Source organism: Gavia stellata, chromosome 6 (genome assembly GCF_030936135.1).
Source record: "Gavia stellata isolate bGavSte3 chromosome 6, bGavSte3.hap2, whole genome shotgun sequence".
Classification (NCBI taxonomy): domain Eukaryota; kingdom Metazoa; phylum Chordata; class Aves; order Gaviiformes; family Gaviidae; genus Gavia; species Gavia stellata.
The window spans coordinates 20,729,340-20,750,585 of NC_082599.1; the positions used below are offsets into that span (position 1 = coordinate 20,729,340).

Genomic DNA, 21,246 nt, shown 5'->3' on the forward strand with positions numbered 1-21,246 from the left:
CTATAATACTGTAAACTTTGATATACATAGCATAATCTTTTTCTAGCAAATGATAGTTGTCCTTGCTGCTTCAGGGGCAGCAGTACCTGAAGGGGATAGGATTATGAACTGAAAACGTGGGCCTGGTCTGCTTTCTAGAAGACTATTTTGAATTTTTTTTCTTCTAAGCAGCTGACCATTAAACTAATTATTATCAGGAAAAATGGGACACTGAAAGAACTTTGCTTTTGGGTTGGAGTTTTAGTAAATCATCTTTCGGCTCGCAAGTCTTTAAAAGGGGCTTCACGAGACATTTCCTGAAGGGTTTTTGGCTTTGTAGATGTCTTGGCAGGAGTCCAGGTTTTATAGTGTGCTTCATAGAAGTACTTTTGGAAATTTGTATTTTTTTTAACTTCACCTCTCACAAAAGAAATTAATTGTGAAGTTCTACTCAAGGGAAATAATAAAAAAAATAGTTAAGTGGTTTCAGACCACTTGAAAAGTAAGTTATCCCCAAAATTTTCCTACTTTTTTGTTCATAACGTTGTTTACATACACTTTGTGATATTGCCTCTCTGGAACTTATTTTCAGCATGGAACTTCTAGGAATTTCCTTGCAGTTGTAGTAGCACTTTTCGCATGGAACTGTGATGCAGTAGCTTGTAAAAATTTATGTTTTTAAGCCTTGTATACGTTACGAATGTGACTGACTTAACAATATTCTCACAAACAAGTTGGTTAATTAGTGCAGCACATTGCTTACAAATGAGAAGTTAAAGCAGCAGTAGATTGTTCTAGTTTAGGCTGATTTAATTGTCAATAACTTATTTTATACATAGACAATGTTGTATTTCTCTTGCACAGTGTGGATGTATGGTTGATATTGCTTCTATAGTTGATTAAATATAAATGTAGTGGATTAAATAGTGTTTACCTTCTGAGAATTTTCTAGAAATAATATGCAGAGTTTAGAAATAACATGTAGAGTAGCAGAGCTCTATGGTCTCAATGCTTTGAGAAAATCTTTATTGATCAGATATATTACATAGTCTAATGATAAACTCTCAATTGAGCTTGTTAATGGAGGGTGGTCTGTCCTGTATCCTGTAAGGCATTGTTGTAGCATGTCTTTACAACAAGTTTTAAGCAAGTGTACTAGGAGCTGCTCCCCCTGTAATATTAATTTCTGTTGTAAGGTAACTCATGGGTTTCTTGCAACTATATGGCAAAGGAAAGGGGAAGAGTTGTTGCTTTTTGGGATCTTGCTGCTTTAGATGCTGATATTTGGCTATGCATTGTGTGAGGTGATGGACCTAGTGGAAAAGGCTCAAAGTTTACTGTCATGCCCATGCACTGGGGGGAAACTACGCTGCACGCTTTGTCTCTCAGGGATTATGAACTCGGTTTTATCCTGATTCCAAAGACACTTAGTCAGGTCTGCTGTAACAAGGCTTTCTGCCAGATTTCCCCTGCCCCGCCTGCCCCCAGCAGTGTGGTATTTTTTATTTCTAAAGTAACTCAAAGACCTGATGGGATGAGATGGAAATTAGTTCCATTTCTTACAAATTAGTTGGTGAGGAATTCTGGCAGTTTAGCTGGGAATCCTTTCACAATGGGACACCTAAATGGTAGGAGCATGGGATTACACCACCTCGAGAAGAGTGAGCTTCAGGCTTCTGCTTCTGTGCAGTGAAGTCAGCTGTACCTGCCTCTTACTGTTCATCTCAAAAGTGATGTAATCCAGTATTGGTCCTGGTGTGCATACAGAGTGAACCAGTAAAGGCAGGAATGAGGTCCTGCACCTATGACTGAGTGATTAACTCATTTTGAAACAATAAAACTGGGTCTAATTACACCCTTCCTCCATGTCTTGGTGAATGTTAGAGGTGTTAATTGTTTGTGTGTGTAGAGAAACAGCCTTTTAAAAAGGCAGATCTGTTGGCCAGCTATAGGTAATTATTTTTCTAAGACCTTTGTATTTTCATATTTATCAGTGAATTTTTACTTTATCTGATTGCAGAAGCCTTTCTTAAAATATTATAGTTCCTCTACTGACAATTATAATATAGGATTTTATAATTAAGATGTGGTTTGCTTTTTTGAGAAAGTTACATAGTTGCTTGTGAAGTATACTAATATTATTAGTAGTACTACAGAATATAGTAGTATTACCGTGTTAGTACTTTTCTCTTACACACTTTGACTGATATATAATCAAAACATTCTAATATTCTAACATAAAATACACATGCAGCATTGTTTAATATAGCAGTGTTTAACATCAATTTAAACATACATGCAGCAGAACATAAAATATTATGTTTTGTATACACACTGCAGAGTGTGTGAAATTCTACAGAAAAGTTTATCTTTAGGGTATGTAGAGATAGGTGCATTTCCTGAAATATACTTTATGGATTTATTGGTAAATCAACTTGACGATGATAAATTTTATTAGCCTTTGATTATTTTTAATTTATGAAAATGTAGATAGGTTTACGCATGTCTATTAATTCTAATTAGGCAAAAATCTTAGATTTTAATTTCGTTGTTCGTTACCATTTTAAGGAGCTATTTTACCTACCAGGCCTATCTTCAGTAACAATGTGGGCTTGATTACAGGAAGCATTTGCAAAGGAATCAAGATATACTTGTTTAGAGTAAGAAAGGTGTTTATCTTACCTCTCATTATAATTAAATGTCTGTATTCATAGGTATAAATTGTTCTGGCTGATGTTGCACTGGTTGTCTTTGACAGCTTGAGGAAAAAAGGCCCCCAAAATAAAAAACACCAATGCAGTCTTCCCGTAGTTCAGAATACATCTCATTAATTCAAGGTTACAGTATATAAACTATACCAGATCTCTGAAATTATTTGAAATATGAAATGCAGTGGCTGTCCTAAAGGGAAAAATAAATTATAATTATATTAAAATAGATGATACTGTAATTAGCTACTACAGTTAATGGATTTTTTTTTTTTCTTGCAATGTAATTGATTCTACAAAGAGCTCTAAAACCTATTTCATGAAACTTTACGGAAGAATGAAATTTTTATAATCTTGCAATTGATTACTTGTTAGTACAAGACTAACAAGTCTTGTGTAGAATCCTGAGTTTTAAAATAAAGATTCAACTTAAGTTATAAATGGGGATTTTTTGTCTTTTTGTTTCTGTACTGATGCTTTGGGGGTTTTTAGCTTGCTGACTGCTACATTTCAGAGACAACTGGCAGGCGTACTCATATGTCAAAGACTTGCTGCATTCTGTGTACATGTGTCTGAGGAAAAAATACTGCATATGTATTTTTCCTTTTTGGCTTTATTTTTTTCTTTCTTTCTTTCTTACATAGAGTAACAATTAATATAGGTTGCCAAAAGAAAAATGCTTTGTAATTCAATTTTGAATGTAGTTCTTGGTGCACATGGATTAACTAACTATCTTTCATAGTTAATATAGATTTCTATAAAGAAATTCTTTAATGAGAAACTTGCTTTTAGTTAAACCACAACCTAAATTTGGAAATCAAGATTTAAAAATTATGGGAAGCTTCTGAGTTCCAGTAGGATCATTTTCTAGTTGGAAACCTAAAAATCATTGATATCTTTATTTTTCAAATACAGAGCTTAATTACTATTGAAAGCAGTGATTTATCTTTTAACAGTATATATTCTAAAAAGTGGGTTATAATAGAAGCTATCTTCCCTTAAAATGGCCAGTCGTGTGAGCCATAATGCTCATTGATAGTAAAATCAATAGAGCATTGATTCTGAGACTTAATCCTTGGAGACTGTTGTTCAGAACAGCAGACATAGTCTAGTAAATACAGAGTGCTGTTTAAAGTGTTCAATGCAAGAGACTCTGCTGTCTTAATTTATTTTTTCTTAACAGGTAACTTATAACAGAACGTGGCTGCCAAACGTTAGTTTGCAATCTTGTTTTACGTATTACTATATTGTTACCATTAGTATATACGGACCTTATTTAATCAGTAGCCACATTCTCAGTACATCAATTAACAAGCCTTAGTGTATAAGAAAGGCAAGTGCTTAATAAATTTATAGTAGTGTTAAAAAATTTTTTCTTGATTCCACACATATTTCTCTGAAGCTTTCAAAGAAACATAATCTTTTGTGAAATCTTATCAATCTAATTTGTTTTAAAAATGGTTTTGTTTCTAAAATATTTTCTTGTATTCTAACAAAATGTTTAGCAAATGCATTATTATTTTTTAATGCTAAAACTTCTACTTAATTCTTAAACAAGAAGTTAAGTAGATGTTTTAGTTTTGAAATAACATGCTAAGCAGTTTTTCTGAACAGAGTTTGCATTAAGGTATCAGTAGTTAATTTGTTCTGACTTACTATGAAAGGAAAAAAGTTATTACTTCAAATTTTACAATAATGGATATTAGTATTCTCGTAATTGTCATGGAAGATAGAATTTTGTTATAGGAATTTTACTTCTGGTAGCATTCAGAACACTACAGAATCCTGAGGTGTTAAATCTTTTGCATAGAAATAATGGTGCCAACTTGAACAAATGTTTGATCAGAAGTCAGCTTTTCTAGATGAGCTGAATTAAAGTATATTCTTTAATTGAAAACCATTGCCTCTTTTTCTGCTTAAAAAAATGAATTTGCTTGTGGAAATTTTTTTAGTACATCTCCAAGGTATCAATTTAATAACTATCAAAGTAGCTAGTGCAGTTGTTGCATTTAAATTGATTTACATGTCAAGACTGGCAGTTTAGCAGCTGCGCTATTATTCCTGGATCGGTCAATTTACTTGAGAAAAACCTACTACTGAGTTCTACTGACCTGCATGACAATATAGGCCCTATTTCTATTCCTGTAATTAGGCCTGCGACTAACTCAGAATATTTTTAATTAAAATATTTTGGTCAATGTGTTGCACCAAATTAGGCCTTTCAGTGCAGATTTAATTCTGGAAACGGTGTGATTAGAATATGTAATGAGTTGTGTTCAATTTAAGATTAACAGGTTGTGCATCTTGAACATACAGGTTTTTGAGTTTACTGTAGAGATTCTTGTTTGAAGCTTCACTCTGAAAAGTTAACAAATAGAAAAATCTGGTTTGCATGTCAGTAGTTTGTTTATTTTTAATGCATAATAAAAGACCCCAGCCATACTAAGATATTTCAAGTCATTTGTGTGAAGAAAAACTGACAAATCATCTAGCTGTGGTGAACTTTGTTTTCTAACATCAAAATCAAGCCTTTAACTTAAATTCATATCTGACAGAATGGATGTAAAGTCTGGCAGCATTTTTACCTAATATGGATATGGTGCTGCTAAAGGACAAAACAAAAGCAAAGATACCTCTTCCCCTCCCCTAACACTTGTGCTTTTAATTTGTAAAAGAAAAAAAGGTTTCTAGAGTTTGAGAGGTTTGTTCTGTGCTACCTATTTAGTAGTTTGTGGTTTGTTATTTACTTCTATCATGGTGACCTGCCCACTGATCACTAGGCAGGTAGAACACATGTACGTTTCTGGAAGTCTGTTATTTCAGAAGTGAGTGAACTGGCAGGGCGGGGGTGTGCAGGAGCAATTGAATTGCTATTTTTTTTTTTTTTTTTTGGTTGCAAAAGAATAGATACATTTCCCCAGTGTTTGATTCTGGATTCCAGATACAAGCCTAGCAGCTGACAAAACAAGGCATTGCTCTATTTAAAAAAAAAAAAAAAATTACTAAATGATCTTTTGTGTGTGTATTATTCAAGTCGTCTGTGGATTATCATTTGTTTTGGTTTATAATTGGATGGTTTGGCTTATTTCATTTTTAGCTCTCCATGAAAGCCTGTTATATTTGCTACTGTAGGTATGATGATATTCTGATCAATGGACTACCAGATTGGCGACAGCCTGTATTCTACTACAGGCGGGTGAGAAAAATGAGCAATGCTGAGCTGGCATTACTCTTGTTCATTATACTCACAGTGGGTCATTATGCTGTGGTTTGGTCAATCTACCTGGAAAAACAGCTGGTAAGTATTGGTAATAAATCAAACTTGCTTCAATTATTAGTATTGAATTTCCTGCAGAAGTTTGTATATTATAGGGATCTCTACCACTTCCCCTGTTTTAAATTTGGATTTTTCATATTTTAAAAGGATTATATTTAAAATGGTGATAATTATAGAATGAGATATTCAACACACAGAAGTAGTAATCTAAAAAATACTTAATTTTTCTGGAATTAGTAATAAATAGCAAGAGATGGTTCTTTGGATTTTAACTGGAAGAAAGACGAGGAATAAAAACTCTTCTATCATCTATTGACACAGAATCATATGCTACTGTAGTTGTGTCTACGGTTTTCCTACATGTTGTTTAAAAATAATCAGTTTTTATTCATTTAAAAGTCATACTTGCTTTGCCTTTGTTCTTAGCTAAATGCTTTTTTGTTTGGGGTTTTTGTTAACAGGATAGGCTTTGGTAAGCTGTATAAACCACATTATTTTTTTATTATTTTATTTTTTATCATATAAAAATCTATTTGACTTAGTAGACTAGAAAAAAACCTAAGCATAACTTGAAAAATATTCATACATTAGCATCTATTTACTTTTTTATTTTCCACTGCATTATTGAAGTTGATGAATGAGAAAGGAGGCAAGTTGAATGCTTTCTCTTCTTAGAAAACTTTGATTGCTATGGAGATACACATGAGTGACAGAACTGGACTTCATGTGTGTTTAAAGACTGGATACCATGGCAACAGTTATTGTTAAGATAGATCATTTTACTTAATCATGTAGTACCCCTAGATACATTTGCATAAATGCTACTCTACTGTTTACCCTTCACAGAAGAGTCCCAGTAACATTTGTGGTTTACATGTTAATGATAAGCTGTAACCGTAGTTCTTTCTACATCAAGGATGAACTGCTTAGCAGAAAAAAGAGGGAGAAGAAGAAAAAAACAGGCAGCAGGAGTACAGATGAAGCCAAACTTGCTGCTCTAGACAAAAATGAAAGGTGGGAAGGAACTCTCTTGTTTTCTGCATTTTAAAACATCAGCTACTGGTTTAGTTCTATGATTTTCTCCTTGCATCTTTGAAATATTTTATGAGAGAAATAACTGTATTTGTAGTAACAGCCATTGCTGATAAAAAGTGTGCCAATGTAGATGTGTTTTCAGGTTTCGATTTGTAAATAAATGTGTAGTGTTTATTCAGCAGACCAACAATAATTGAAAGATTAAGGCTGAATTAATGGTATCTGGCTTACAGAAGGGTATTATTTCTACAAGTTGATTTTAGAAGATTTTACAACTTTTTCCATCTTTGAAGATTTTTTGCCTTTGATTATACAATTAACAAATTTCAATTTATTCAAGCTTCAGTTTATTACCATATCAAGCAAGGAGTTATTATGGGGTTTTAATGCTTGTCTGATTTAATGCTTTTTATCTGATTAACTTAAAAACAAGTGTGTTGGTAAAGGCTTCTAACACCATTGTTTGTTAAGAAACACATAGGGCAATAGTGACTTTCAGGACACTCCAAAAGATACCACCATTTCTTCTATTGATTCATAGAAATAAATAAAGGGTTTAAATAGTTCACACAGCAGGGGCATGAACTGGATCAATGCAGGATGGAGATCAGAGACCATTCTGCCTGTCGTCTTTCCTGATGACATCAGTGAGTAATGCTCCAGTGAACTGCAAATGACATTAATTTTTATGTATTGTTTTGTTTATGCTACAGTCTTCATATCTGGCTGTCAGCACTTGTGAACACTTGGTTGAGGCTTGAAGTTTTTTCAGTTTTGGGTTTTTTAAACTGAAGTGATTATGTGGCTTACAAATTCATTTTCTTGAGGAAAAGCCCTTTTTAAGAGATTAAAATACAGCCATGATTAGAAGTTAGCTGTTACGTATTTTGAATTATATATTTAAAATGTATCTTTAATATTATGTAGTTACACATTGTTATAGGAGTTGACAGGTGCTAATCAACTTAAGGGATAATGGGCAAGTTCTGACTTTGAGATTGTGTGGCAGTAATGAAAAACTTAGTTTTATTTGACTGCAGAGTACTGGAGAAACCACAATGGCATGACTTACTTCCATGCAAGCTGGGAATATGGTTCTGTCTCACTGTGAAAGCTTTACCTCAGCTATTCCAGGTAATAGTAATAATTTTAAGTTGTATTACTTTATTTTTCTTGATGGTGTTATTATGCATAATCAGATGTGTAGCACTTGTTCTTATGAATTTTCTAGCCCAAGCACATACCATATATATATATACAAAAAATTAAAAATTACTCTTTGGAGGCAAATTTAATATCATAAGTTCACCAAAATATGAATATATTTTAAATTGATATTAATCTTAACATGCTAGGCAGTTCAGCAGCAGTTCCTGCTAGGCAAAACTACAAGAATAAATGATGGGAAAGGGATGTGATATATATATAAAAATACACACATAATAATACACACACACACACACACAAACACACACCCCTAATTAGGAATACCGAAGTCTTTTAAGCAATCTATTAACAAAAGTATTTTTATTTCAAGTAGGTAAACGCTATGTTTTCATAGCAAATTATTAATATATCATTTAAATTTGGAGGAACAGTGAAATTACTTTTTCTGATTGAGTGAGCTTTTTTTTTTTGAGTCACTGGATAATTATATAAATTGATACCTGAAATTACTAAGGTAAAGTAACAAAGGTATGGTTGTAATTTATAAACATAAATGTGGCAGACTTGCCCACAGTTGTGTTTTTTTAATCTAATACTATAAAATGTAAAATTTAGCTGATACTCATCCAGTATAAGTATTGTCAGATCAGTTATCAGAATAACTTTTTTAATATCACATGCTCTTTCTTTTAATTTCATTTGAATACACCCATTTGTTTTTAATACCCTTGTCACTGCTAACAAATATGGATCAGGGAATGCAAGGTGGATTTTCCTTTGGTTTACAGATATGTTGAGTATTACTTCTGAAGTATAAATAGTATAAATGGCATCAACGTTCAATTTCTGTCTGTGTTCAAGCTGGAAAAAGCACGTAATTCATAATTCCTAATCTGTTAGCAAAAGGCTTGTAAAAGTTATAAATGCAATAAAGTCTGGTCTCTCAGCATCCATTTTTATAGCCTTTAACTTTTCCTACAAAGAGATGCAAAAGTTAATACCTCTTCCTCTTTTAAAAGTTTTATCAGAACTGTGTGGCTATTTTATTAAAGAAACCTTTCTTTTTGCAAGTTTTTAAAGCAAAAATGATGATGCTTAATTAAATCAACCGTTGTGTCCAAATTAAGCTTTGAGGTGAGTCAGATAGAAAAGAATTAAGTTCAGCAATTGCTGTTGCTGCATTTTTGAAACTTTCTTCATAATTATAGTACTTTCCCTTTTGCCTTAATTGCAAAATATTCAAAATATTATATAGTAAGATTCGTGAAGAATTTTAAATTAGGACTTCTTATAATCTTTCTAAGCTGTCATTTTCTCATTTTTATGATTTTAAGATAGTCTGTTAAGAAGTCAGTGTAACAGGTTTCAGGGTTTCTGTTCAAAAAGCAGCTCCTATGTCTGCCAGAATAGGCAGAAAAGATGAATACAACAAAAGTGATGTTTCACGCTTTGTAGACACCTAGCCAATACCTCTTGCTGTGGATTTTAAATCCATTAAATTAATGGTAGTGGGGAAAAAAGCTATCCAATAACTCATGGAAAATTGGAGACCAGCAAGCAGGGATTTGGTGGCAGTGGAAGCAGGATGTAGAGGAATTCAGAGCTGGAAGGCTTTGGAGCAAGGAGGAAGCAAAGAGATGGGGGTTCTAGAGAAAATTGCTCCATATGTAAATTACACTACTGCTTAAATCCAGGGTTTGTTTTGTTGTTGTTAAAGTTAAAATGAAGTTAAAATGCAATAAAATATAAGTAATCCCCCCTATTAAGAATATTCAGGACTTCAGGTACCTGACATGAATTACTGAAGAGCGTAAGAGCAGCAGTGACCTCATGCTGGAGACGTTTTCTGAAATGACAGTGCAAAAGATACGTTGTATGTTGTAGCTAGCTGGACAGAGCAACCTCTGGGCTCTTTTAGAGTTGTATTTAAGGTTTTAGCAAGTTCTGCCTTAGTTGCAATTACCAACATAGCGCAAAAATGTAGCTATACTTACATGATTATACCCTAGTACAGAGATCCTGTTTTGAATATAAGTGCTTTTCTCTTCAATAATACACAAACATGGGCTTGATGTTTCGGAGTATTTCAGGCTTTTAGTATAAGTAGAATCACTAGGGCAACTTATCTGGAAGATAAGACTCCTACAGATACTGAGTAGTGTTATATGTGCTAGTTACACATGCAAATTCTTGAACAGGGTGTTACAGTGGTTGACATAAGGATGGGTGCTACAGATTTCAGTTGTTTATTGAGTTAATCTAAATGATTTGTTCAGTCACTTAAGAGCCAACAAGTTATTTTCAAAGCTGGCTGTTATTCATCTGCAACTAATGCAATTGTAGATTAACTTCTAAAAATGCATCCATATTTAAATGAACCCCATTTGGGACAGAAAAGGGTCAGAGTTAGCAATACTTTTTAATTAAAATCTTGCTTCTGCCACTGAGTTTTTCAAAGCCCTGTCGGTGAAATAGCTGAACTGCTTCCTCAAATTAGGGAAACAAAACCACCTGCCTGTGTACACAAGTTTCCTCAAAGGAAACTTCATTAAAAACAAAAAAAAAACCCACAAAACCAAACCACCAACAAACACACCTTTACCCACCCACTCCCGCCTCAAACAAAACAAAAACCACAAGGAGAGGTTAATTTAAACTTTTTGCCACTTCTTGTATTGATTCCTTTTACCTGACATCCATCTCTCACCCCGTTAATTAATGTGAATATTCTACTTACCACAGCTCTGTCTCAGGATTCAGGTTGCTGAGCTTCTGCCCATGCCTGGCTCTCATATATCCAATTGAGCGTCTTTCTCCTACTTCCCCTCCTCCTTCAAACTGTCAGATTTCAGAAGGAGCCACTTAAAATAATTAAGGTGGGCCTTTACTGAAGAAAAATGCTTTGTTTGCATGCCCTTGTGATGGCTTATGCCATTTTATCATAGTCTTCATTTTATGTCAAGAAACTGGAAGAAAAATGGGTGAGAGGAGGATGAGAGAAACTAAAAAATGATTGTTTTTTTAAACTGTTGACAACTGTGTTTTGAGAGAGACTACATAGGCTTTTATATACAGACGTTTAGTTAAATTTGGGGGTGAAAACAGCATCTTTAAGCTTGTTTGAAGAAGCGAAGGGAAAAGAATACATGTATCATAAATCAAATATCTGTGGGGTGAAAGAAGCATTAAGTGGAGTGTAAATTACATAGACTATTACCAAGGTTAATCCTTATAATGTAGGCTCAAGAAAAAGATAGAAAAAGAATGCAAATTGTTTCTAAGGTCATCTGTAGTTTACTCTTTCATGATAATGACCTGAAAGAAGGCTACATATTTAAAAAAATAAATAAAAGAAGGAAAAAAACCCACCAAAACTCATTTAAAATGCTTATGGGAACCGAGAATTGTTCTTTCAAAGAAATAAACCAGCTAAATATAGTGTGCAAGTATTTCAGTTTAAACGGTGAATGTAATACAGAATAGGCAGTTGTGTTAAATATACTTTTTTTCTGTGGGAGAACAGTCGTGTAAATTGCAGTTTATTCCCAAAACAGCTGACTAGAGCTTTTTCATTGGATGTGCAGACATCCAACTTAAGAAAAGTCGTCTTTCTTAAAAATGTTGTTAGTTATTCTTCACAAAATATTTCCTTCAGACAGGAGTGTTTGTTAGTGTTCCCGTCAACTACTTTTCCTCCACCTTGATGTGGTGAAGCTTAGCAATTAATGTCTTTATTTTTACACCAACTTCATTAATGCCAGTCAGCACTAGGAAATGTTTTTTATTAGTTAAATTATGAGACTGCTATTGTCCTGAGTGTAATGAAGCAGAAAGTATTTTTGTTTGTTTTCGGACAGAAATGGATTCTTGTTAAGAAAATAATTTCCTGTTATCTTCTATCTATAATAGTGTAGGTCTATGCGCGACACCCTAGCAGTTGAACTGTTGGAAGAACTTCTTCTGACTCGACAGTAATGAGAAGTCAGTTCAAGCTCAATACATAGTTGTACTGGGTATAACCTAGTGAGATTATCAATAAAGCTTTCAATTGCAATTGAAACTTTTGTTTGTAAAGACCTTTGTGTAGCATGAAGTAAATTTAAAAAAAAAAGGCCAGTAATTTATTTTTATGTAGACTACCAGATGGTAATTACTGTAGCTGATTAAGTAGCCTGGAATAGATTCAAACTAGTGACCTAGAGGTGTTTAATTTCTTGGCATTTTTTCCTCAGGTTTTCTTTTAATCCAGGATTACATTTCAACACCTGTTTAGAGATGGTTCGACATTGGCCTTAAACAGGTTGGCCATGTGTCATTAAACTCAAGAGGCTTTGCCAGCAGGGCATCTCCTTTGGCAAAGCTAGCTTTTAAGCAAGATTTGATTAGGTCAGCAAACATTTGTGTGGGTTGTTTTTGTTTTTACATATGACTTTATATAAAAATCATTGTGTGAGATTTAAAACAAAATCTATTGCGTTTCATAACGTATGCCTTAAAAAAGGTATTTTTGGAATGGTTTTATTCAAGTCAGTAAGGTTAAATATCTCCTTAATTCTCAGCTTTACAGGGTTTTGATGTGTTCCAACTTACTGTACAGCAACAATGTTGATATAAGTTGTGGGGAGCAAGCAGTTGTAGGATGTGTGGCACGAGTGATTGCCCATTTGCTCTGTTTCTTGCTATTTCGTGGCTGTTGGCAGAACCAAAGTAGGGATGAAGCCCTTGACCTTGAGGTCAGTTGGAAGCTTAGAAGCAGGTCAGAGGAGGGTGGATGGTAAAACAAGTATTCTGCGTGTATGCAAGTAAGCAAAAATAATTTGCATCTAACAGGGTACTGTCTGAGGCTCTGGAGACAAATGTGCTTTCCTGCATAGTAAAAGTTTTAAGTAAACATAAGACACTAAAGAAATTTGCCTTTAATTGTTGTTCTGTGGTAGCCAATTTTGTTCTGCTCCTTCAAATAATTTACTGTATGTCTGCATATCCCAGCATACATGTTAGAGGAGTGTAGCTCCAAGAATAGCTCTTGTGTACGAAGCGATACTGGCTCTCAATTAGCGGCACTGTTCTGTTGTGGTATGAGGCCTCACGGGGTGTGAATGGGTCCCAGGGAGGCCTTGGAGCTGGCCTCAGTTCTCCCTCTGGTTGCCTATGTTTCACCGCTGTGGATGTGGAATACCCAGCAGATACTGCATTGGCACAGCCTGCTGCTGGTCACCCAGTGTATCTGAGGCTTGGGAACCACACTTCAGCTGTCCACAGGCTGTACACAGCTGAAGAGCCTGGCCACAACTGGTATTGCTCCAAGGTCAAAGCATGATTTTCTGATTATAAAGGAGGAGCTAATGCAATTCCTACTTACTTACTAGCTTGCCCTTGAGTAAGCGCGTAAAAATGCCAAAGAAAAATATAAATCAAAGTATTTAACTTTTTTTTTACATTATTTATTAGCATAACACATTGGTATTATTAGTTTATAAATGCATCAAAAGTGTTTTTGCTATGGTATAATGGCTGGCATTTTTATTGCGTAGGAATAGCAAGTTGAAGGTTGGATGTTGTGGTAATTTTAATTTGAGTCCTTTTTCTCTGTTTTTTGTACAAATTGTACAAGAACACTGTACTCAAAGACAAAAAATTAGTTCAAGAACTTCACACAAATATTTCTCTCTAAGTCTGTAGATTGATTTAATAAGAATGAATGCAAAAAAATTATTTCAATGTACTGATTTCAAGTATGTTTGTGGGACGGTTTCCAGTTAACTGTAAATTCAAAGGGGGTGCATTTTGACTGAGTCAGTCCCTCACCCAGAGAAGTAAAATGTGAAGCTGATTCTATCACAAAATCTGTAATGAAGATTCACATATGGCCAATACAGCAAGTTGTTTCCAATGTTTGCCTTGTTTCTGCTAATCTCTAGTCTTTCTGAGGTAGACCAGAAAGCCAGGAAGATTAGCTGGAAGGGGAAAAAAAAACCCCACAAAACAAACAAACAAACAGAACCTCATCATTCTCCCCAAAAGTCAAGGAGAGGCCAGAGTGGCTGAGTCTTACACAGAACTGAAGGTTTTAGTTCAGAATTAGTACAGTTTGAATAAATACTGTATCTGTTGATTTAAAAACAACAAACAAACAAAAACAAAATAAAAAAGAAATTAAAGCCCCATAAAAAAACCCAACCAAAACCCCCAAATCCCAAACAAAGAAAGAAAAAAACCCTTAAAAGTCCAGTATCAAGAATTTCTGTATTTCTGCATAACTTAAGCATAGCTTTGTTTTGGCAATCTCAAGTTTATTGACATGAGACAGTAATGATATAAAGATGAACTGAAATACAAGAATTTTTCAATATTATTTGTTCTTATTTGTGGTTAAAATATTGAAAATATGTTAATGAAGTGTTTGTCAATTTTATTTTTCTTCCACAACACTTTTTGGAATTTTTGGTTAAATGTGAGGGTAATCATAGGAACTTCCTATATATGGCAGTTGAAATATAATTTAAAGCTACTAATAGTAGAATTTTGCATTTCTAATATACTTTTTTTTCATTCTGTCCCTTTTTGGAAAGTGTATATTTGAAATCATAGTATAATAAACCAGCATATATTAACCCTCTTCATTATTTTTTTTCACTTAACTACATACATATTACTGCTTTGATGGTGAAGAAAAGTAATGCATTTGTGTTGATGTTCTTTTTTGAAAACTTCTCAAATTCCTGCAAATCATAACAAAATATTTCTGTTTAGGTAAGCTGGAGCTTTTAATTAAACAGTTCCAAGCTTTGCTTCTGTGAGTCTCTTTCCTCTGTCCTTTTCTACCCCCATAAGGACAAAAATGTTGCTTGTCTTATGTTTTTTACCTATTGAAGGTGAAGCATCAGTTATAAAATTTTGATGTTGCGCGTATTTTGCGCATGTTTGGGAAAAGATCCTCTAAAAGAAAAATCATTACTGAATCTTGGGGAAAGAGCATTAGATCGGAAGAGGCTGTATCTATATTGCCAGTGTTTTTAGGGCCCTAAAATGTTTGTATTGAGACAAAATGACTGCTTAACTGTATCACTTTGGAAAAGTAAAAAATCTGAACGTAAATCTATTTTGAAATACTTTTACCAAAACTGAATATGCTTGAAAACAAATATTCCTGTTTATGCTGATACTATTGAAAACTAATGAGGAGTAAATTGAAATGTGCTTATTTATGTTAAGTCAGAAGTTTTCTTCAAAGAACTTCCTATTTTAAACTGTTTTCCAGTGTGTCTTTCATTTTGGCTTATAAGGTCCAATACCCATGTAGTTTGTGTCTATGGCTAAAATCTTTACTCAGGTATGTCTTTTAATTTCTCTTTACAACCTGTAGAGCCATTTCTTCTGCTTTTGTGGGAAGGATTTGATTTTCAAGTCTTCAAAATCCATTTTGATTAAATTTTTTGCTTGTTTTTTTCTTTGCTTTACTTTATACATTTTTATGTGTGCTTTTTTGCAGTCTCCCCTTTTTTTGTGATTATCGTATCAGCCATAATAAACTGTGATTAATAAGATAAAAGACTAATGTTGCCTTTGTTACCTGGATATTACTCCATTTGCAGTGATAATCCATTTTATATCTGTAAAGCAACAATACTACTAAATTTCATTTATGTGCTTCTGACTAGTTTTCTTTGTTGTTCAGCTATTGTGTCTCATTTTCATCTGAGCCACATTTCCAATTGTTCAGTGATTGACATGCTGGAGAGATTGACAGTTACCCCCTAGTGCCTGCTGTCTGGAGATCCCACAAGCAATAATGGATTTTACACCAGAATTTAGCATCAAATATTGGCTTTCAGTGTCAAATGGGTTAAATTTAAATGCCAGTTAATTGTAGCCATTTTGAAATCATAGCCTTAAACAAAAGCATTTTTTGGATATCAGTGTGTCTGAGTCCTATGTATGCCACACAACCCAAACGTCTCGAACTTACAGCAGAAGTTAACCATTACATTTATTGCTGTTTCTGTTTCTTAGTGATGCAAATAGTCCAAATCTGGAGAGTACAAGGGAAGTTTCCATATGTGGTAGGGAATTCATATTTCAGGTACCAATGCTGATGCTAATTTTGTCATTCAATGTTATAACGTAGAAACTGAATATGTTTCTTCAAAGCGTTCATATCTGCTGTTAATGGTAGTCCTCCTGTACCAACAGATGGTTTTTTAGCCTCAATTCTACTAAAACCACCAAAAAACCCCTCTTTCCCCATCCCCAAAACCAAGCATGAGAGATGCTTTCATCTGCTATGCTCCAGCAGCAAAATGTTACGTAAAGTCTTTAAAATTTCTTCTGTGTGCTGTGATCTCCTACATAAACCTGGCAGAGAAAAATAACTTCCCATTTACCATACCCAAATGTAAAGACAAATATAGAGTAATAAGAGGTATTTTGGAAGGAGACGAAACCTTACTGATCTTCTGTGGGAATTTGTGAGAGTTGTTCTTCAGGCGTGCTGACTTGTATGGGTGAGATGTCTCCAAAACATTATGAGCTGGATCATGATCACAGCTGGTCCTGTGTTGTCCTACATCCCTCAAGTATCTTTGAAGGGGTAGATGCCAGTATAACGCAAAGAAAACTGTTGCGTCGTAGTATCTTTGCAGGAAGCAATGTTTTTGCATGACTTCTACCATTAGAGGCAGTAATAATGACTGCTTACTCAGTTTTTATTTTAAAAATTTGTTAAGTTATCTTACTTAATTTTTAATGAGACCAGGTTTTGATCAAATTTATGGGATTATAGTTGAAATTATAAAAATATTTACTGATGTTTTACAATACATTCTACATCAAAATTTAAATCACTCTGTATGTAAAAAGTGGGACCGTTGATATAATAACAAAAATAAAATTATTTTTGGCTATAAAGCACTAAAATTAGGTTTATCTAATACTATAATTAATTTTAATACAATAGATGTTCTGCATGCTTGGAAATTATAAATAATAATTGGTCTATTTCAGCATTTCTATTATAGTTTCATTGTTTTTTGTCATTTATAGAAATCTCTTAAACTGGTAAGTGAGAGTAAGAAAACTCTCTGTGTCTCTTACTTCAGCAATCTGGTTGTTCGTATTGGAAAGCTTTCAACACAAATCTATAATTACTAACTTACTGTGAGATTTGTGACAGGATTTCTAGTTTTATGTGTAAATTTGCCAAATAGATTTCAGATTAGAATCTAATCTAATCTAGTCCTTGAAGAAAAAACTGCATATATATTTTCAACGCTTTAATAGCAATGTAGAAGTTGATTTAAAAAAAAAAAAAAGGGTTAGTGTTACCATAATGAGTTCATACTAAGACAACTGCTGCCTAGCAATTGCCTTTGTTTGTCCCTGCACACGCAACTCTAAAAACTTTTCTTTCTTCCTTGAACTTCCGGATTGCTGACGTGAGCAAAGTGGGAACATGGCCTCTTACAAAGCTGTGGGTAGTGGTCAGAAATGTTTTTCTAACCATTCTGCTTTTCAGGTTGTCAGTGAGCATCATAGTCTATAATAGCAACGCTATTACATTTGAACTGTTATTACACAAAAATTCTACATTCTAAACAAATACTTTCTGTACTGAAAATTATTGTAACTCAAGGAAACGAATGTATCTTAAATTTTTTTGCGAGGTTAATTCAGAATTTAAAACAGAGCCATTGCAATAACTTGTTTGTATAAGGATGCTAATGCCATTGCAACATTTTCTTAAAGGATGCCAGACAATTATATGTAGAATATAAAGAAACAAAAATGAAGGCGAAAGAAGATGCCCTGGCTAAGACTGAACTTGAAACACTTCAGAGTGAGTTTTTACCACTGTCTTAATAAACAAAGATGTAATATGATATACCTACTACACAGGATGTATGTGAACAATCATTTTTATAATCTTCTAAAATATGTGCTTTGTATGTTTCTGTACTGCTGTTAAATGTAAATAAGGTTTTAATTTTGTGACTAATTTTGCAGTAGGCTGCTGGTTTGTTCCTATAAAAGCATAAAACTAGGTGATAGTTATACAGTAGCAACAAAAGCATACTTTGCTAGAAATGTTGCTTTACAGGAGAGGGAAATCTCAAATGTATAGATCTCGAAGTATACAACTTCAGAAGTGACCTCTTGTGTTTTGAGCATTCCTGTATTCTCTTTGTCTGTAAATATTTTTTTTTAATATTATGTTTAGTAATTCTTTTGTGCATATTGAGTTGATTTTGGGTGTAGAAATTGAACATCATTTGAATTTCCAAAAGCATGGATGCAGACTTCGGAGATGGATTCATGCTATTGTTGAAATAAATGCCTTAAAGTCTTTACACTCTTCTAAAAGACCAGAGAAGGCAATTAGCATTTCCCTTAATAAAGTATTCAGAATAATTATAGGTGACTTTTCCTTCTCTTCTTTCAGCTATTTGCTTTTGCCAATGATTAAACTTACCCTTTTCTGAAGACAATTTAAAATTTTTTTTTGTCTGTGTTTGGGTGTGCGTGCTTGCTTTATTTACTGTACTTAAGTGCATGCTTTTAAGTTCCTTTATTCTGACAAGTGCATTGAGTGCCCTATAATAATTTACTAGCTTTGAGTATGTATAAGCCTTTGCACTTAAAATACAGCTGCATTATTTATATTTACAAAATAGCTTAATCTTGTAAAATTAGCGAAGAGGTCCAGTTTCAGCCGTAATTCCTAACTTATCTGTAGCTGAATCTATTTTGAGAAAATGGATAACATTCAGCAACTCAGCGAGCATTGTGGACCGAGGCCAAATCTAGCAAAATAGTGCATTTAATGCTTGTTAGGGAGGCCTGCCATTATGTTTGAGATACTTTTCAAGGGCTCATTTTGTGGTAGGTGTCTTGGCTTGGGTTATTAGAAACTTGTTAAATTGTCAGATAGTAACATTTTGCCATTGTTCAAAATAGCCGCCATACATTCTTCATTGAAATCTGTGAACTACTGTTTTAAAAGGACCAGTTTTCAAAAAACAGAAGTGCAAGTAAAAGTAAAAAGTCAGTGTTTCACTGAAAGACCACATGTGAACTTTTCAGTATTTCTCCTCTGCCAGATGTCATGTGAGAGTCACTTTTTTGTTACCTCCAGTAGCAGTGCCCACATGTGAGAGGTGCAGGTTTGGCACTCTTCCCCCTCCAGGTCACCTCTGACCTCTCACAGAAACACCACCCTCTTCCCTGTCATGCTGCTGTGTGCACCCTCTTCCCTGTCATGCTGCATGGCCCGTGACCCCCATGTCTGCTAGGTGACCCAATGTCACTCGCGTGAGCACGGGCCAGTCCTCACCAGTCTCACTGGTTGGCATCCTGCCCTCCCTTGGTAGGCTTGCTGGCAGGGAGCAAGAGAAAGGATTGAGAGTCACCACCTGTAATTTGCAGAGTTTGAAATTTGGCACAGAATTAATTTGGTCAGCCACAGCAGTGCTATTGCTGAGCAGCAGACTGAGCTGTCAGTTACCTTTTTTTAAAAGAAGTAAGACTCCCAGGAGAAGAACAAGAGATGCATCTATGTTACTGTAGGCAAAAAAAAAAATTATATCATTTTTTCCTGAAGCTTGCATGCAAAGCATCTGTGAAATTTGCTTATTTCATTAAATTGTTCTGCATTGTCACTTCACAATTAGCATAGAAGGGTTGTAAATCCCCAAATGTGCATTTTGTTTGCCCCCATTCCTCTTAATTTTGGAGACCATCCATGGAATGTGAGTTTATAGTAACAGTTCCATCTATCTAATTGAGTAAATGTATCTCATGCAGATTAGCAATACAGTGCTTGTTTTTTTAATGACCTAATTGCTAGTTTACCCCCATGTCTATCTGCTTTCCTGTTGCAATTGTGCGGTATTCTGAAGGGAGCTTGAACTAAAACCAGAGAAGGGTACTGGAGGAGGAAAATATAATTTGCAAAGTAGGAAAGAGAGGACAGAATTGAGATGTCATTAAAGTGCTATATTTGGTAAGGAGTGTAAAAAAGTAATTTCTTGGTAAGTCAATATTATGCACAATTTTCATTTATTTTTCTGGCAGTTTTGCAGTTTTTCTTATCACTTCGCAATCCATTCAAAACTGTCATTACTACCTTAGTAAAATCTAGCAACTTTACAACTTTACCTTATATATGTAACAACTTACAATACAGACTTTATGTTTCTAGGAAATGTGGGTTTTTATGGAATTACAGATAACTGGGCATTTTATGTACAAAAATAGAAATGGTTTGCCTTACATTTTCTGATGCCCTTTTCACATTTAGATACCAGAACAGAAAATTTATTTTAAAATGGAAGTGCTTTAATAAATAAGCTTTCTTTTAACTTCTCCCTCTCCTGTAGTGTTGCACATGCGTATAATCCCTGCATCGGGGAATGATTCTGTACCAATAGATAGCTCTGTTTGTAATAGTCATGGGATGTAAAATAGAGTATGTATTAACTGAAATGAGTAGTCATTAAACTGAGAAGACTTAGGCATACATTGTCAGGAGAGATGACTCTGCCAGTTTTTAAACTTAAATTGCAAGGTTTGAGTAGTTGTCCAAGACAAATTCGAGCAGCTCTACTGGTCCTCTTCTTGCATGGAGTACGTCTTTTAACCACGTCCATTTTGGGGGGAAACGCATCTATTTTTCTTTCTTTATACTTAGCCTTGGTAGTTCTCTCACTTTCTGTTCTTCTTATGTTTGTTTTCCATGACCTTCAATATGAAGACTTAAATTTATTTTTAAAATATGCCTTTTTAAAGAAATAGAGCCTGCTAGATAATGCAGGTGAACTCTTCACTGGCATCCCAGTTAACAAACATATTTGCATTGTAAATCCAGAATTCTTGCTGTGATGTACAAGGCATCTGGAACAATCCGTGGCAAGAAACTATTTTGTTTCTAGTTATAAATCATGTTGAATAGTACTTAGTTTTTTGGGGTTTTTTCCTGACCCCTATCATTCAAGCTTCACCTGAAATACAAAGTTCCTAGCCCTATGGCTGCATGACTAGCCTTCTTTCTGTATTGGTGCTTTATGATGTTATCTATAGTGGTAT

General features: G+C 34.2%; 1 protein-coding gene across 1 annotated transcript in view; it reads left to right on the plus strand.

Moving 5' to 3' along the window:
* The window catches only part of DNAJC1 (DnaJ heat shock protein family (Hsp40) member C1), a 114,779-nt gene that overhangs the window by 43,020 nt on the left and 50,513 nt on the right, over nucleotides 1-21,246 (plus strand). The window contains exons 4-7 of the mRNA XM_059818682.1: nucleotides 5,820-5,985; nucleotides 6,881-6,978; nucleotides 8,040-8,133; nucleotides 17,911-18,001. Coding sequence (XP_059674665.1) covers nucleotides 5,820-5,985; nucleotides 6,881-6,978; nucleotides 8,040-8,133; nucleotides 17,911-18,001 — 449 coding nt within the window. The remainder of the gene's footprint in view (nucleotides 1-5,819; nucleotides 5,986-6,880; nucleotides 6,979-8,039; nucleotides 8,134-17,910; nucleotides 18,002-21,246) is intronic.